This window comes from Henckelia pumila, unplaced genomic scaffold (assembly GCF_033568475.1).
Source record: "Henckelia pumila isolate YLH828 unplaced genomic scaffold, ASM3356847v2 CTG_525:::fragment_3, whole genome shotgun sequence".
NCBI lineage: Eukaryota > Viridiplantae > Streptophyta > Magnoliopsida > Lamiales > Gesneriaceae > Henckelia > Henckelia pumila.
In genome coordinates, this window is record NW_027331857.1 from 4,443,822 (window position 1) to 4,462,102 (window position 18,281).

Consider the following 18,281-nt stretch of genomic DNA (forward strand, 5'->3'; position numbering starts at 1 on the left):
TTCACTCACCCATAAAATAAAATTCTATTCGTCCATTTAATCTAAAAAATAATATTGTTGATTATAGATTCATTGTAATTCTTAAAGACAAACGCAAATGTAAATCTTAAAGACAAACGCTGATAACTTGACTAAAATCAATATCCAAAATACAGATATGCCAGCATGATCATTAATTAATTAATTGTTGTTATGGCATAGAGCAACTATAATTTTATAATAATTTAACATAAACTCTTGGTTTCTTGGAGAAAGATATAAACAACAAACTAATGGTAACAAGCTGCATAATATTCTACTCCATGCCAAAAAAACAAAGTAACACGAAGGTTCAGAAAAAAGAAAAACTAGAATGGCTACACAAGATCATGATTTAACTGTGAATATTTTGTTCTTTACTTTCATCTCTCTTGAACAAAGGTCTTTGGTTCAAGATTTGTCATTCTCTTCTCAGTCAAATCTTTGCAGATGTGATCTGCATGCATGTTGGGTTAAAGGGTTGGTTCTGTGTTGATTGTCGATTTGGTTCGACTCCTGCAGCTTCACTGATTTGGCTTTAAAGTCCCAACAAGATGTAGTAAACTAGAGTGATTGGTAGAGCTATTAGCATCCCGAATATGACACTGCAAAAATTTCATTCAAAAACCACTAGCTATAAGTTGCCGATTCTTGGTTCTTCTTGTATGATATCTGCTAGAAACAAGTGTTTTTTTTGTCACTAACCCTGTGCTCAGTATATCAGGATGGACATTGTATTCCTTTGCGAAAACAAAAGGGACGATTCCCTGTGGAAGCGCCGCCTGAAAATCATCAAAATTAATCACAGAATTCATCAGCCAAGAATATTGGAACATATCACGATTTTGGAACTATATATGTCAAAGCCTCATTATAATTTGCCCCTCTGAAATTATGAAACCTGAACTATTGCGACGTGTAACAGCACTCCTCGTAGTCCAACAACGATTGAAGCAGCAGCCATTACTGCAGGTCCCATGAGGAATCGAATGAACATGGAAAAAGCAGCGACTGATTTCCCACAAGCAATCATTCTGGGCTGGAGAGCCATGAATAGTCCTGTAATCCCACGGCGAAATGAGCCTAATTGGTCATCAAACCCAACTTTTTATCAAGTGTTGGTTACAATACTATACCAAGGCTAAACATTGCCATTCCAAGACCAGCATCAGATAGAATTGATATCGACTTGGCTATTATAGCAGGCATCTCAACATGCCACCTGCAAGGATCACAATTTTTTTTATGAGATCCACAACTTCAAGAACCAGGCAAAAACGATGTGATATACGAGTAAATCGATCTTAGTACTTACTTGAATGAAACCAAAGACCATGTAAGTCCGAAGAGACTGGAGTAAGTATTCGGATTCCTAATTAGCTTTCGCCACACCATAATCAGTATGAGCCTGGTCATTACACTGGTTGGTGGCATAGTGACTTTCTTGTCTTCAACACTAGTTTTCGGGTAAAGCACCGAAGTGGAGCCAGAACCGAGCTTGGACGGAACCGGTCCTCTTTGGTCCATCCCACTCGGACCCTTCTCATTTCGGAACCTAAAATTTTCTCCTTCGTAGTCTACAACATCAAATACATGAAACCATAGATCATGCAAGACTATATAAGAGTTAGAACTGTTTCAAGGATGTTTTATGGGAATACGATGCAACAAACAATACACACTTAAAATGAGAAGGAAATAAAAGTATCCAAAATTCAGGAAATGGTCACATAAATGACAAACAAACAGTTACATCAACAGAGGATGATTTGACGAAACATGAGTCAGATATTCACATGAAATGAAACTAATCAATGAATCAGGATCCACAAGTTCTTCAATAAAGGCGTGAAATCTCATTTCTGGTCATATGTCATATGCTGAAAGAAAATATTCAATCACGAAAAAAGTGCCAAAAAATACCTTTGGAGTTAGCTCCAAGGTGAGGAGGCTCATTCCCACAGTCACCTCCTCTAAACACATGAATGCCACCTTCAGAAACTGGTGAAGCACTAGAACTCCACACAAACATGTGAAGGTCTCTACCACCGTCGCCGCCACTGATCTTCTTCTTCACCACTGGCCCTACAACAGGAGAGAATAATCCAGCACTTGCAGGTGCAGGGTAACCCGCATTAGTCCTGGATAAATTCCCATGCCCATTCTCTTCATCATATCCCAAATGCCCATAGTTTGACTGCCGTGGACTAACATTGCCAAAATTCTTCCCATTAACTACTGAATAAACATCACTATTGTTAAAGTTTGAGCCCCTGGGAGTTGGATTTCTTGATGACTGCACGGAATAAATCTCTGCATTGGTTAAGTTTGACGGTCTAGGAGTCAAAGAAGCACCAGAAATGTTGAACCCATTTGATTTTCTGGAAAAGATTTCGGACATAGAACTGATAGATTTTCTCACAGTCACGTGAAGCCTCCCATTCTCACCAACCTCAGCTTCAGTTTCTAAGGGCTCTTTCCCATCCAAAGAAAGCACATCAGAATCAACTCTAAACGAAACAATGGAGCCTGCAGTGTCTGGAAACTGCTCACTGATGAGTGTTCTTGCTCCTCTATACTCAAACAAGAAAAGCATCAAAGTGTACCAAATGATACACTGAAGCACCACAATCTGAACCATTAAACTACCCGAAAAATCACCATACATTCCTTTCAAGAGAGGGATCCCCATCACTAGAGTGTTTGGCAGTGTGGATATTGAGAAAAGAGTTATTGACCATTCAAGGGATCCCCTGGAGCTAATCCTGGACCAAAGGGCAAGAACAAAAAGTACAATGATTTTTTGAAGAGTGTCAGCAAAAATGAACCTGTAGTTCATGGCATAAGGATTGTTGGAGGAGATGAAGTGAAAAGAGAGGAGAGGCACTGCAAATAGCGCCACGAATCTGTTGATGCCTGAACATTGATCTGGGCTGAAGATTTTCCACCATTTCACTGAGCCATAGGCCAAGATCATGGCCACATAGAGTGGAACCACGGCTGTGAGAACATGGTATAAATCTGTGATTGTGATCATCTTTTTTCTTCGTACTCAAGAGGGTTTTTCTTGGGGGTTTTCAAGAACTACAAAGATGTGATTTTTTTTGCTCCAAAAAACAAGTTCCTTCACAAGAAAAATGTTGCTCGAAGCTACTTGAAACAGCTACAGTTTAAGCTGATTTTTCAGTTCATTTTAAAGGTTTTATGAATCATGATACCAGACAAAGCTAGAAGGAAAAATAAAGTAGTATTGGCCTGATTTCCTGGCTTACTTTGGGAGAGAGGGACAAACTTGGATTGATTTCGAAATATTGTTATCATGGGGATATTAAATGGCAGACAGAGAAATAAAAGTAGAGATCTTTTTGTATGTGTGTGTGTGTGTGTGTGTGTTTTGATGTGAAATGAAGGGGAGCAAGGGAAAAGAGAGAGACGATGCAGACAGTTATGCATGCTGGCTATGGCTATGGACTACGGGAGTACTTTTATTCATACTAATTAAGTTATTTATTAAAAGTAAAAAACAAAACATTTTTATTTGGGCCTAAAAAAAACCTTATTATATAGCTTCAAAAAAAAACAAGAAGGAAAATTATTATATTACTCTTTAAGTAAATTAATTTCAAGTGCAATATTGTTATTAAATTTATGTAGATAAAAAATGTATTTATGAATATAAATTTATATGATAATAAATATATCTATATGATAATAAATATATCATACTCACGGTGTAAATTAAATAATTTATAAATATAAATTTATATTATAATAAATATATATCATATTCACGGTATAAACGTATTACAGATTTCAATTAATACACAATATTTATTAAAAATAAGCTCATAAATATAAAGTAAAATGATGATTTTTCTCTTCTATCAATATTATCATATTTTATTTCACAAAAAAAAAATATTATAATATTAAATAATATATTAATAAAAATTATCGTTCATATATAAATAAATCAAAAATAAGTATTTATATGTAACTAAAAGTGCAAATAAAATATCATGAAATTATTTAAGTATTTAATCAGATATAAAAAATTTCGGTACTAAAAAAATCGTCTAAATTGAGATAATAAGCGAAATTCATGTGTTGTCGTGTCGGTTTTCGGCTTCCATATGCTATTAATTATTTTCCAAGCTGATTTTTTTTTTTTCATTCATGATATAAAGCTTTCATTTTGGACAAATTTTCCAGACGCATGATATGCAGCTTCTTTATTATTCATTAAAATATAATAAAAATGAATTTATCTTTAAAAATAAAATATGTATCTAGTATTCTAGTTGAATTTAATAAACAAACTGAAGTTAAATATTTTAATTAAAAGATAAAATTAATTTTCTAAATTGATAATATATCATTTTCAATAGGGATGTAATCGAAACTAACTCTTGAATGTTTGAGTTTGACTTGTTTATCATTGAGTCGAGTTCGAACTTTATTTAACGAATATAATTAAGATTCACGATCTTTTTTGAATTTTTATCGAGCCTAAATAAACTGGATAAATATAAGTTATAAAATTAAATATTCATTGAATTCATTTTGTTTTTAGAGAAAAATATATCACTATTATTAAATTTGGTAATGTTATTATAATAAATAAATTCAATCATTTTTTTTTGTCATGATTAAAAGTATAAAAACTACAAATTAAATATCAAAATTATATTTTTTTCCCTTTCAAAGTTGGCTCATAGCTGAACCTACTAACGATCTGCTCACGAGCTAATGCGTAGAATATCGTAAAAAATTGTTTGTTTATCCTAACGAGCCTTAGTGAGCTCAAATAAATTATTATTGAATCGAGTTTCGAATAGCTCACGAGCACTTAGTTCATTTTTATATCACTGATTTTCAATAATTATGTACTCATTTGACTAGGTTTTCTAATATATATTTGCTTGGTGGATACATGCTTTTTATATCTTTTGTGAAGTGTAACTAGAAACTAGGTTTCACGCAATGGAACTTAATTTGAGGAATTGGAAGTAGAAAATGGGGGAAAATGAGAGAGAATCAGCAGCTTTAATTTCATCACCATCCACGAAAAAGGAAGATAAATGCCAAACAGCATATCTGAGATATGAGAGGGCCAGCAAACAAACATTGACTCGCAAAGATTCTTTCCCACTCTCTCCCTTATTTCATCGTTTTAGGCCAACCTTAATAACCAATTTTCATTTCAAATATTTCCTTTTCTCTCGGACACAAGATTTTCTCTATTTTTTATGGTCCCCATTTTTTTGTTTGTCGCATTCGCTTTCCTAAATTCACGTGTCTCATGATGAATATACAGTTTGATTTGAGATATGATATAAGTAATATATCGATAAATAATATAACATAATAAAAAATAAATAAGAAATGATACTTAATATAGTATTGGATTTGATTGATAGATTATGGTTTATTTGATTTGATTGATTAAATTTTATATAAAAATGTTAAATGACTATTTTGTACTTTTAATAATAAATAAAATAAAAATTATATTATTTATAAAGGGTAATATAGTAATTTGAGTTCAATGATTTGATTGATGTGAGATAAATAATTAATTATTTGATTGATGTAAAATAAATAGTTAATATATGGATAAATAATATGATGAGAAGAACGTGAGATGAGATATGAAGATTTATACGTATATTATTAATATGGTGAACATAACGGTGCCTTAATTAATTAATTTATTTTATATCCATCACTCTATTTTTTTTAACAAAAACTTTGCTTTTATGTGTGAATTTATATAACACAGGACATGTACGTGAATTACTTTTGTGACATTTTCACTATTTTTGCTGTTACTTTAGGTGACAAAGAAAAGATATGAGAAGTCCACTGTCCATGAATGCAAAAATTAAATAAAACATTTTTTTAGACTAACTTGTCGCACGGAGTTTGCCCAGTATGGTTTATCTGACTAGCGTAGTTTGCAGGCTATTGCGTTAGTTCGGGGGTTTACCCAGAGCGCACCGAAAGGTAGCGTCTGCGGATTCTCACGTCACAACAAAAAAACTAATATTTCTTCATGTACTTTGTAAAAGTTTTTATACAAATATTTTTAAAAAAAATTATAAAATATTTTAAAAGTATTTTTTAATAATAAATATGTGTTTGAACAACTGTTCTATAAAAATATTTTAACATTGCAAAAGTGATGTTGTCATTTCTAACTTCCATAGTTTCATTCTAAAAACATCTCTCAATTGTTATTTAAAAACTACACTTAGATAACACTTTTTAAAAAATATTTTTCAAATATATTTTACAAAAATTGTATCCAAACACATATTTTAAGTTTTTTTCACTTATAAAACACAAAAAAAAATTTAAAGTATATGACCCAACAAAACCTAAAATACTTGAAAAGAGCAGCGGGTTTCGGTTTTGTATCGAGTTCGAAACACCAATTGTAATCCACGGTAACATACATATAAATTATAATCACATCAAGATTATTAATTTTAATATGCGTTTATATTGTATTTGGGCTTGTTTTACTGTTGTTACTGACCAAGATAAATTAATGAACACATTCAGCTGGTGAGAGCTTTCAATGCCACGAACCAAGGGGTGTTAATTCGAATGGGTCGGGTTGAAGAAAAAATATTGAAAAATTCCTCAACCCGAACCCGAACAAACCCGAAAATGTTCAACCCGAACACGAACCCGTATAACCTGAACCAACACGCTCAACCCAAACAACCCGATTTTTTATTTTTATTTTTTATTTGTTTAGCAAAATAATTAAATAATAATTCAAAACACAAAATAATAATAATAATATTATATTTAATTATATGATAACAAAATCTAAGCTTATATAATTTAAATTTGAAAGTTTAGTTGTAGAAAATTTAAAGTTTATTTACTACAAAAAATAAAATATATATTTTAAAAAATCAAAATTGTACATTATAAACATTAAATCAAGAAAATATATTCTATCAATATAAAATAAATGTTTTTCAAATAAAAAATAAATGAAATTATAACAAATCTTTCTTAATTATATATATAAAAAAGAAATAATAAAAATATTTGGGTCAACTCGGGTTGACCCGAACCCAATCCGACCCAACCCGAACCCGAATAATTTTTTCGGGTTGGCTTTCAGGTCAACCCGATTCAACCCGAACCCAAAAACTCCCAATCTGAACCTGATATTTTTCGGGTTGAATCGTGTCGGGTTGGCGGATTGGGTTGGTTTTTGACACTCCTACACGTACCCCGTGTTTAATTTGTAGATCTGGAAAAATATGGCTTCGTTGGGTTTATCCTTGGCCCAGTTTAAAATGAGAGGGGGTGATTTTCTGATTAAGGCCTAGGAATCTGGCGGAACTAAATTGGGCCAAGTCTACTGCTTTATCAAAATTCAGACCAACACTTTTGGGTTAGAGTTTGGACTATAGTTTGGGCTGGAGTCAGAGCTGTGTCCATTTTGTTTTAGTCTATAAAAATTGCTTATTTGACGAACGTGGATTCCAGAGGTATTCAAACTTTGGTTAAAAGTTAAAACCCAAAAAGAATAAACCAAAGAAGAAGAAATCAAAAAACATCAAACCGAATCGAAATGATAAATATAAATAAATTCAAGTTACGAGACTAAAAATATAAATTAATCGTTGAAATGATAAAATATGAAAAACAAATACAAATCATGAGATTAAAAATACAAATACATCGTTATTAAGCCGAAAAAAGAAAAAAAAAACATGTATCTTTAGGAAATAAAAATACAAAATTATTTTTACAAGGTCAAAAATAAAAATAAAAAAATCGCGTAAATTACATGCCAAAAAATATAATTATCCCATTTATATATACCAAACAACGATTGGTAGTTTGGTATTGATTCCAAAAAAAAATAATAATAATAAACAACGATTGGTACATTTCTCTTTCCAAAAACGATTTGTTTGATAGATTATTTTGTTTTGCAATTATATATATATTCACTGCTTTCCAAATTGGAATCTTTGTTTGTTCGTTTCTGCTGTCAGTCCCACAATCCCACAACTGTTCCCACAATACTGTTTCACATACACAAATGCAGAGCAATTGCGGAGACACGAGCACCTTGGAGCCATGGCTTCGGCTGGATAACAAGGTGGTGATGGTGACCGGGGCGTCGTCCGGGATAGGCCGCGAATTCTGCCTTGATTTGGGCAAAGCCGGCTGCAGAATCATTGCCGCGGCTCGGCGTGTCGATCGGCTACGATCACTGTGTACTGAGATCAACAACGGGCTCGGCTCCTCCGCCTCAGACGAGCCGGGCCGAGATCAACCCAGAGCCGTGGCGGTGGAGCTTGATATCAGCGCTACTGGGCCCGCGATTGAGGCGTCAGTGCAGAAGGCGTGGGATGCGTTTGGAAAAATCGACGTTTTGATCAACAATGCTGGAGTGAGAGGTAACATGAGCAACTATTGAAATTTGTTTTTTTTATTTTTTATTTTTATCGTTAATGAATCTAAATTCTCGGTTCCTTATTCCTTTCCTTTGAATCAACTTTGTGAATAATTAGATAGTTGGGGGTTAGTTTTGATTCCGTGGAAAAGTTTTGTTGTTGGGGAAGTCCATGCACCTTGAGGAGTTTTGAGCCAAATTTAGACAAAAATAGAAACAAAAAAAGGGAAAATTATAGCTTTTAAAAAAACACTTTTTAAGCCCGTCTTGATCTTACATTATATATATATGTTTTTTCGAGAGAAGCAATTTTTTTAAAGTTGGCTTCTCCAACCAGATGACTAGTAAGTTGCCTAGATGTTCAAATAAATTGAACTCAAACTCAATATTAAGTGCTAATTAGGTTTGGTATGTAATCTAACCTGCCGGCTGCGTTTAGGTTTGGTATGTTGAAAAGTTTGGTGTTCATTAAGTATCTGCCTAATTCTTGAAGTGGATGTTGTAGGTCGCCTCCACACCCCACTAGATTTGGCAGAGGAAGAATGGGACGATATAATTAAGACAAACTTAACTGGAACATGGTTGGTATCAAAGCATGTCTGTTCGCATATGCGTGATGCCAAGTGTGGTGGATCTGTGATTAATATATCTTCGATTGGTGGTCTGGATCGTGGCCATTTACCTGGTGGCATTGCATATTCTTGTTCCAAGACTGCCATCAACTCAATGACAAAGGTAATGTGAAACATTGTCAAAAGTTTATAGGATCATATATATATCTCCGATATCCGTTTGCGTTTTGCTGCACCGGGAACATTGAAACTGTAAAACATGGAATCTTATAGAAATTTCAAAATCGTTTTATGTATGAAGCTCATTATCACATTTATGAATCCAAGCTCGCAAAACAAGCTCTCGAGTCTTGATGGCAAGCATGTGAAATTTCACAATTAGCTCAACTTGAGAGTACGGGTGTAGCTAGCGGTGTTTCTTTTCAAAGGTAGGATCAGATTTTATCTGGGATTGTGGATCACCTTCTTCGTGTTTTCCGACAACTCATTTTCAGGTCATGGCCCTGGAACTTGGAGCATACAAAATAAGAGTGAACTCCATATCTCCTGGACTTTTCAAATCAGAGATAACGCAAGGTCTTGTTCAAAAGGAATGGCTCAAAAGAGTGGAATGGAGGATAATCCCGCTTAGAACTTCTGGGACGACGGATCCGGCGTTGACATCGCTGCTACGGTATTTAATCCATGATTCTTCCGAGTATGTCACTGGCAATCTGTTTATTGTTGACTCGGGTGTCACTCTACCGGGAGTCCCCATATTTTCATCACTTTGACTTCCCAAAATTTAATGTCTTCTTTCCGTTATACTACTTATAGCTTATTAGTTATTACCGTGTGAGAAATAAGAATCATAATGCCAGGCTGGTCCCAAAGCTAACTTGGCGTTTTGTTTTGTTGTTCTAAATAAAAACATTGTTTTTGTTTCATCCAAGATTTGGATCAAGTTCTGTAATTAACTAGAGTCGTGCGTTTTTTGATATTAATGTATATTGATGTATCATTCTTATCTGCACACTTCATCATCTCGTTGTATGAACCAAATTATGTCATTTAGTCTTAGAGCAAGTGTGTTTATTTTCTACTGTAAGTACTTGGTTCTTGAAATGAATTCTTCAGACTCCATTGGCAATGTCGGCTTTTCAAATCGTCTTGAGACTAATTTGTTGATTTGCGCTTCAGAGTTTTGTCTATGCTACCCCATGCCTGAATGGGGATCCAACGACGCAAATTTTTTTGCATTTGAGATATTTACGCGAACATCTCAAATGCAAGCACTTCATATGATTAATTTAACCTTTTTTTTGCATTAAAAAAACAAAAAAAAAGTTGACATTTTGGGTTAAATTCAGTAAGACTAAAATTATTTCAAAGAATTATTTTTAACAATTTTATTTGAGGTTGGTCATAAATCAGCGTAGCTACCTCAAGTGATGGTAATAGAGGTGGTGGGTCCATAAAATTAATAGCATGCATGTGTGCTTCTGCTGATCCATTATCAGTGTAGCAAAACACTAGGCCACATATATATGCCACCACGCAAGCGCAACGAATAAATACTATGTAAAATTTCAAATAATTATTTCAACAATTTTATTTGAATCTTATAAACAAAATCAATTTACTCATAAATTTGTTTTGAAGTTTCAAAATTAAGTATAATTATTATGAGGCGTTGTGTAATAAACACTACTAGGGTACGTCCCTCGACTCATGAATTATGTGTAACTTCTAATAAATAATTAAATGTTAATTATGTGTTGGATTGTATTGTTATATTTTTTAAAAATAATAATTACCAAATTTTCATATATATCTTGAGTCCAATGCTGAAATTGGACAATGGAATTTGGCTAAATGGGAGCATGACTTGAAAAGGCCTTTTCGCAAGACATTCCTTCTTTATGCTTTAAGAGGAAATGCAGACCAGAATATTAAACAACTACCAAAACTTTTAGAGGCAGATATGCATCATTCATTACACCACCAACCACATTAAATGGCATTGGTACCATCAAATTTTGGACTTCAAAATTTTCAAATGATTTCTTCATATACAAACCTAAATTAATCAATCAAGTTCAGAAAAAAGAATAAATGGTGAAAGGAAATGCAACAAAACCCTCATGCAGAAGCATTAATATATTACATTTGGTAGGGAATTAGTTAAGGATCATATTGAAAATTTAAGCTAAAACTCTATGAGATTAATAATATATATAATATTGAGAATTAATTAATAGTTCTTCAATAAGAAAATCCATCAAGGATCAAGATTAATCTTGGTTTTTTAATTAATCTCACAAACTCACTAGCTACTTACTTATCTGTTGTGTAGAGGATTTGGACCTGTGCGAACTCTCCTCCTCTCGGCGCCGAAAACTGCGTCTCCGTTCTCTTTCGGTGCATTATCTCCTAATCTGTCCGAGCCATTAATTCTATGTATTTGAACAGAATTCATGGAAGAAACAGAACCATTTTTATCTCTGGATAATTTGCTATTTCCATGTGCAAAACAAGGGTTCTCCAACATGAGCAGAAGAAGAATTGTGCACAAGCCAGCCACTTCTTTCCCCATTAAACCTATGAATTTTTCTCTGGCCAAGAAGCTCAATATATATATATTAAGATATGGAATTGGATCCAAAAATACAGCTTCTTTCTCTCACCTTGTACTCTATCTTGAAGCAGCAGAATTATTTAAGATTAATGCTTTATATATATAGATTTGAAGTGGGAGTTTTACAGGGATTTTAATGTAGACAGTACTAGAGCTTTTTGTTTGGTTTTCTTTGCTACTTTCGAGGGACTATATATATTGCATGGATTTTGTTGCTTTTTTTTTTTCAAAAAAAAAAAAATATCGACTCATGTAAAATCCAGGAAAGATAATTATTAACATTTCAACTTGATATACGCCATTAATTAAGAAAACCCATATTTTTATATGGCTCGAAAAATATATAAATGATTTTTAATCATATATCAATTGTGTCACAAAAATCTCGGGTCCTAATTGCCTTCAAATTTCAGAGTCAATTTGCAACACCCACGCGCACACGCACACACACACGTACGCTCGTTTGGGCAGAAAAGGGTGTGTGCCGACCTAATTATCACATATTATATACGTAACTTCATACATTTGTTTAACTTGACAGAAGTATTTTAGAGGATCATTTTTCTTATAAATTTCATTAAAAGATTTAGTACAACTCACGAACATATATAAATGAGAATTTACAATATAGTCTTTTTTTAAAAAAAACATTTAAGTTGAGCATAATGCACCCGATTAAATAAACATTAATGAGATCTCTTATAATATAAATACTCGAGCTTTGTGGTGCCAAAATTTCTTAATGGTCGTATTCATCATTTGACAAAAGACTATGACCAATAATGGAACACTAATATTTTCTTTGGTACAAATTAATGATGTTGTCTTTACTTATTTTTTTCCTTTGGAAATGACTCGAGAATTCTGACTCTTTAAGATAGATGATTAAAATCAGTATAAACCATGAAAATTTAGAAGCAAATTAAATATTGCAAAATAGAAAAATGGTTTCTTTGTCGGCCATCCTTAATTAATTTACATGTACGAATATAAAAATGTAAAATTGATGCGTGTGACCCACCATGCATATATCTGAAAAAGTGTAGGTGTTGAGGTGCAAACATCAATGGATAGCAACTAGGAAGCTTATGACTTTTATTTTTAATGGGAAAACAACATCATTCTCCTCGAGACAATTCAATAAAACCATTAACTTGTTCCTTTTCCTAAAACTTTTTGTTTTTTCACATTTTAGTCATACTAATACTACCATGGGGCAGCCAATTCTATTCTATATTTCACTTTTATTTAATTTTAACCTATATTTGCTGAAAACAAAAAGGAAAAGACCATTCATAGAACTATGGAGTGGGATGTATATTAAAATTAATTACGCTTGGATAAACAAGTTGATTTAATTTTGATTAGTTTTATTGTTTAGTACTATATATCAAATTTTAAATATAATCTTATTTATTTACCCTTTTGTTATATAAAGTAAAATAAATTTCAAATAAAATTATTATTTGGTAAACTTGAAATTCATTTTACTTACCTAATCAAAAAATCTATACGATCATATAAAGGTTGTGTGCCTTATAGTTACTTTTTTTTTGTGTGTATAATGTGACACACCAAAAATCATCTTCCAATTTTATTTTATTTTTTGTCCACCTTTTTTCTCAACTTCTTTTTTCCACTAACATCTTTCACATTTTCTTCAACCAATCTGTATCATGTTTGCTTCTATGATTAATTTCACACGTATATATCTAAAATATCAATTTGATTATATATATTAGAATATTAAATTTATATTATCTTCTCAATAACTAATTTTCAACTCTACTAAATAATAGATTATTTCAAAAAAAAAAACTCATAAAATATTCATATATTATATCACATACGCAACTGTGTGTGCTTCTGTCGCTAGTATATATTAAAAATTAATGGATTTAAAATATTTTGATATAAATATAAAATAAACAAAATTAATTATTATTTTTTTGAAAAAAGGACCCCCCTGTTTAAAGCTTTAAAGGGCCGGGTTTTGAAATCCCACCACGGTAGGAAGCGGGTTTCTTAATTGGATATTTTAATCGAAGCAAATGGCCTTTTGGTAATTTCGCGAAATAGTTCCAGAAATTTCTTCTCCAAAACCCAAAACCCTAGGGCTGTGTTTTTCCTCACCATTTGTTTCGATTCCTGTTCCTCGAGTAAAAACAATGGCGAAGCGCCTGTTACCACTCCTGAACCGTGTTCTAGTTGAAAAAATTACCCCACCTTCCAAAACCAGTTCGGGCATTCTTCTTCCTGAGAGGACAGCTAAGGTAATTTCTTTCTTCTTTTTTTTTTTTTTCCTTTGATCATAGCTAAGGTGATTTCTTTGGTTTCTGAGTTTTTTCTGAATTAGATAAATGGGTTATAAATGTTTATAAAATCAGATCAAAATGTTTGGTAATGACCAATGTAGACCAGAGTGATTGAGGAAATGGTAAGACAACCAAGGAGACGGGAGAAAAAAACAGAATAAGAGGCTACTTTTGCTTGTTTGGCTCTTAAAAAATTTGTTTGATGCTTTGGTGTAGCGCTTTTTTCCTCTTTTCCCCAAAGGAACCGAAACGAATCTTTTTGTAGATATCGATAACTATAAAATTATTGTATTTGCTGATATGATCTGTTTGATGATTCAGCTGAACTCTGGTAAAGTTGTGGCTGTTGGGCCTGGATGCCGTGATGTGGAAGGAAAGCTGATTCCTGTGAGTGTCAAGGAAGGAGATACTGTTTTGCTGCCGGAATATGGAGGAACTGAGGTGAAGCTCAGTGAAAAAGAGTAAGTCTTTCGTCTTGGTTTGTTCTTGTTTAATGTGGATTCCGCATTGTATTTTCTTGTCTTGTGTTGTTATTCTTGTTTTTGAACCGAGTGATTTGCTTGTTTGTGCCATGGCTATTCGGCAAATGAAACTAACTTGCTTGGGATACACTTGTTAACATTTAACTGGAAAAACAGGCTAAGCATTATGTTTTGAACTGTCATACAACATGAAATATGCACAATTTTTTATCCCTCGATGGTGTCTATCTCAATTGTTGCACCAACTCATTATTTGTAGGAATCAAAACGCCACATTTGTTTTTTGTTTTTTCATCCTTTTCACCAACTCATCATTTGTAGGACTCAACATGTGACATTGGTTTTTATCCTAACTGTAAGATGGGGATCGTAAGCTTGCCATTTACATAATGCCAGCTTTGTCAAATTGGACAGATTAGTTTTTATGTTTCCTGGAACGGAAGAACTTTTGGCACAGATATCAGCATTTTTTTTTTCTCGGAAGCAATAGTCATGTTCTTTGCCTGTTTTGATTGGTATTATAGATCCCATTCGAACTTGTTATCCATTGTGCTAGGCTGGTTGTGTGGAATGATTTTGGTCTTTTTTGTCAGGTATCATCTGTATCGAGATGATGACATTCTGGGAACTCTGCACGAGTGATTCAGTGCCACCCTTACCATGTTAAAGGTTTCAGTGCATTAGTTACCATTTTGTCTAATGCTGATTTTGATGGAGATTGGTGGATTTTTTTGTCGGACAATTTTCCATGAATTATATACTATAGAACTGAGTCTCAAGATTTCGTGTCTATGTTTTTGAGCGCTGTATGAATTATTGAATTGATCTTCGCAACAAAATTGTAAGGTAATGATTGGTAAATTTAGTTTGTAACACATGGAAATTTGAATGTAAGCTGAAATCCGGAAAACCATTCATTCAAATGCATTTCCTCTCCCGAACAAAGCCAATTATTGTCAAATTCTTCGGCTGCCAAGTAGATATCTCTATGGGCCATTGTTAGCAATATTATTAACTTGAGGAAGCGGCTGGCCTCGAACAAAGGAACCGAACAGAACCAGCGATCTCTTGGGTTGGGAAAATGGGGCTTCATGAGAAGCTCCTCTTATGGTAGCAAATGATAAGAAGTCTCCATATACTTGCGACCAACCACCTACCTGCAAAATAACCCATAGTTCCCATTAAGTTTTACATGTGAGATATCTATGTTCTTGATGTGTCATTTAAGGTTTTAAATATCTGTGTTGTGTATTCAAGAATTGTAGAGAAGTGGGAGGGAATGGACGAACATGGATAAAGATTTAGGGGAAAATTCGCAGTTTTGAGACAAATAACACAAGCTGAACTCGCATGTGGTTGTATCCATATTCTTTATTTGATGTAATGTCATGCGTAAATTGAATCAACCTGTCTTCCCTCAAACCAGGGGCTGTACGAGACCGTTGTATTCAATCCCATTTCTTTTGCCAACTTGTTAACCAGAGTCCGAGTTCCGATTAGTGGGAGAACCGAGTCTTGGTCGCCGCTGAGAAATTTCAGACAAAATTAATCATTAGACAACTGAAAGAATGAGGTTGGAGCGATTGTAACTAACATTCAAAGTTCACCTGTAAACTAATACACGAATCTTGGACTTGACAAGAGAACCCAGAATACCGATAGTTGGCGTCTCGAGATTCTTGAAATCATAATGCAGCACACTGCAATCAAGATATTGCATTGAAACCCAAATATTGAACAAAAATCGTGGTTCTTTAGTCAATTCCGAAATGTAATTAGGGTTTAGTATCTGGGTTTTGTGCAATTTGAGAGAAGATGGGATTTACTCGCTACAAATGCTCCACTTGTTGACTCCAATGAGGTTCGCATGGAAAGCTTTCTGCACATCTTTTCTGTTCAAGTACACGTCTGTTTCATCCTCTACACACACATCAATCTTGGGTTCATCTTGCTGCTAACAACAATCCCAAATAAATATACCTTTTTTTCCCCAAAAAATTTGATTTTCTATGCGAAGTACTTGTCTCACAACAATTTGTCCAAGAACACACTTTCAAAAGTAAGCGATAGATAAAAGAATACAAGGAGCAACTTAACAGCAGCACTCACCAGTTGATTTAGAACCTTGGATTGCCCAAGAACCGACGACAAACAAACGTCGAGTGTGATATCATAAGAATCGATGAATTTTCCGATCTCTGCAGTAACCAGTTTTATAACCCGAGAGCAAACCGGTGTAACTTCGCCGTTCTGATACTGCCTTCTGATTTGTGAATAGTTGCAAACAAATGTGAATTCATGATATGCAGCATCAGATATCAGTCCATGTGACCACAGGTATTCGGCCCTCGAGTTGAAATCCGTATTGAATTCAAGAAGTGGATTTCCTATCTGAGAGTAATACAGCAAGAAGATCATCAAGAAGTCAGCTTAAATACAATAGTTCACCATTAAAATTTTTCATGATGACAATGAATTATTTGATGTATTTATTGCTATTACTCACGGCGATTCCCTTAAGATTGATCTTTGCTTTGGATTGTACAATGAGTTCCGCTAGTTGTGGAACATAATGCCCTGGAGAGAAACAACTTCATTATTTCAACGTACACTCACAAAAAGCAGCTTCGTTTTCCATAATTATCCCTATCAAGAGAAATAACACATACCACCATAACTTTCCCCGGAGATGTAAAAATCTCTGTGCTTGTATTCCGGGAATTTATCGAACCAGTTTTCGAGGAAAACAAGGTTGTCTTTGGCTACACAAGAGTAAACATCTATCTTAGAAGGCTCGTATACACACATTGCAAAATAAATGTCATCTGTTTTCTAGCAAACTGAACCTGTCATTTCGTCGTCCACGGATTCATAGTACGATTTATTTGCAGAATAAGAGAAGCCAACTCCGGCAGGCGATTCCAAGTATATCATGTTTGCCTCTGTAAGTATACACAAAAGAAATTTCATTACAATGGCTAAGGGGTGTCAAAAATTTTGTTAACGAATCTGCAAAACACATTTTTACATGAAAAGAATTGAAGAAAAAGTGTCACCCTTATTCCAGCTATAGTCATTTTTCACTAAAATGTTGCCACTTGGCTTAAAGGGTCCATGCTCACTGAAAGCCCCCGCTCCTACAGATGAGCAACCAGGCCCTGAAATGTCAAAAAAATCGCATCTTGTCAAATCCAAGAATGCCAATTAACGGCTTCTGTAATTTGGTTTAATCATTTTCGTTAACAGTGACATGTACCAAATTTTCAATTTTTCTGGCAACATATGATATCCATAAATAACTAAAATAGCAGTAACCAACCAAATCAATGACACATCGAATCTGTGAACTGGGAAACATTCATACCATGTAATTCACCTCATTTAACCAAAGAACAAGAGGCTTTGATTCTGTTTTTCAAGAAACAAACAAAATGAACATATCAAAACACACACAGAGAGTGTAATTTACCTCCATTTAACCAAAGAACAAGAGGCTTCGAATCTGGCTCAGTTTCAGCCTCCACAAAGTAGTAAAAGAATGACCTTTTCTGCGATTCATCGATGGTAATATAACCTGAATATTGCTGAAAACTAACCTTTGGTTGACCGGGTAGACTTACTATTTTATCAGATTTAACTGCTGACATATACATCTGCATTACACAGATTATTACCAAGATTGGCCATGGCAGCTGAGACAGTACCATAGCTGTCACTGTGTGTGTTAGTGTGTGAACAGAAAGATGAGAGAAACAGGAAAAGGGAAACTAAATCTGTAGTCTTACATATACTGTGCAGTAGTATTTAAATAGTTTTAATCGATAATCAATTGTTTAAGTTTAC

General features: G+C 33.8%; 4 protein-coding genes across 5 annotated transcripts; 2 read left to right on the plus strand and 2 right to left on the minus strand.

The window, feature by feature from the left end:
• Positions 1 to 240: 240 nt before the first annotated feature.
• LOC140873168 (probable auxin efflux carrier component 1b) lies at positions 241 to 3,422 on the minus strand. Its single transcript, XM_073276172.1, has 6 exons — positions 1,942 to 3,422; positions 1,334 to 1,595; positions 1,155 to 1,240; positions 920 to 1,077; positions 724 to 800; positions 241 to 623 (listed from the first exon to the last, which is right to left on the minus strand). The coding sequence occupies exons 1-6, from the start codon at positions 3,053 to 3,055 to the stop codon at positions 557 to 559; spliced, it is 1,764 nt and encodes a 587-aa protein (XP_073132273.1). The 5' UTR covers positions 3,056 to 3,422; the 3' UTR covers positions 241 to 556.
• A 4,584-nt stretch (positions 3,423 to 8,006) lies between these two features.
• LOC140873070 (uncharacterized) lies at positions 8,007 to 10,321 on the plus strand. Its single transcript, XM_073276056.1, has 3 exons — positions 8,007 to 8,456; positions 8,958 to 9,187; positions 9,519 to 10,321. Exons 1-3 carry the CDS (start codon positions 8,096 to 8,098, stop codon positions 9,795 to 9,797), a joined length of 870 nt encoding a protein of 289 aa, XP_073132157.1. The 5' UTR covers positions 8,007 to 8,095; the 3' UTR covers positions 9,798 to 10,321.
• Positions 10,322 to 13,724: 3,403 nt separating this feature from the next.
• Positions 13,725 to 15,217, plus strand: LOC140873058 (10 kDa chaperonin, mitochondrial-like). Its single transcript, XM_073276042.1, has 3 exons — positions 13,725 to 13,914; positions 14,278 to 14,417; positions 15,032 to 15,217. The coding sequence occupies exons 1-3, from the start codon at positions 13,810 to 13,812 to the stop codon at positions 15,078 to 15,080; spliced, it is 294 nt and encodes a 97-aa protein (XP_073132143.1). The 5' UTR covers positions 13,725 to 13,809; the 3' UTR covers positions 15,081 to 15,217.
• Positions 15,218 to 15,345: 128 nt separating this feature from the next.
• LOC140873057 (serine carboxypeptidase-like 45) lies at positions 15,346 to 18,281 on the minus strand. Of its 2 annotated transcripts, none has more exons than XM_073276040.1 (10): positions 17,908 to 18,281; positions 17,495 to 17,596; positions 17,285 to 17,380; positions 17,108 to 17,200; positions 16,945 to 17,015; positions 16,548 to 16,829; positions 16,265 to 16,392; positions 16,046 to 16,138; positions 15,846 to 15,963; positions 15,346 to 15,595 (listed from the first exon to the last, which is right to left on the minus strand). In XM_073276040.1, exons 1-10 carry the CDS (start codon positions 18,143 to 18,145, stop codon positions 15,425 to 15,427), a joined length of 1,392 nt encoding a protein of 463 aa, XP_073132141.1. In that variant the 5' UTR covers positions 18,146 to 18,281; the 3' UTR covers positions 15,346 to 15,424. The 2 variants fall into 2 exon arrangements, with proteins under 2 accessions (XP_073132141.1, XP_073132142.1); XM_073276041.1 differs by having other exon boundaries at positions 16,265 to 16,389; positions 17,908 to 18,275.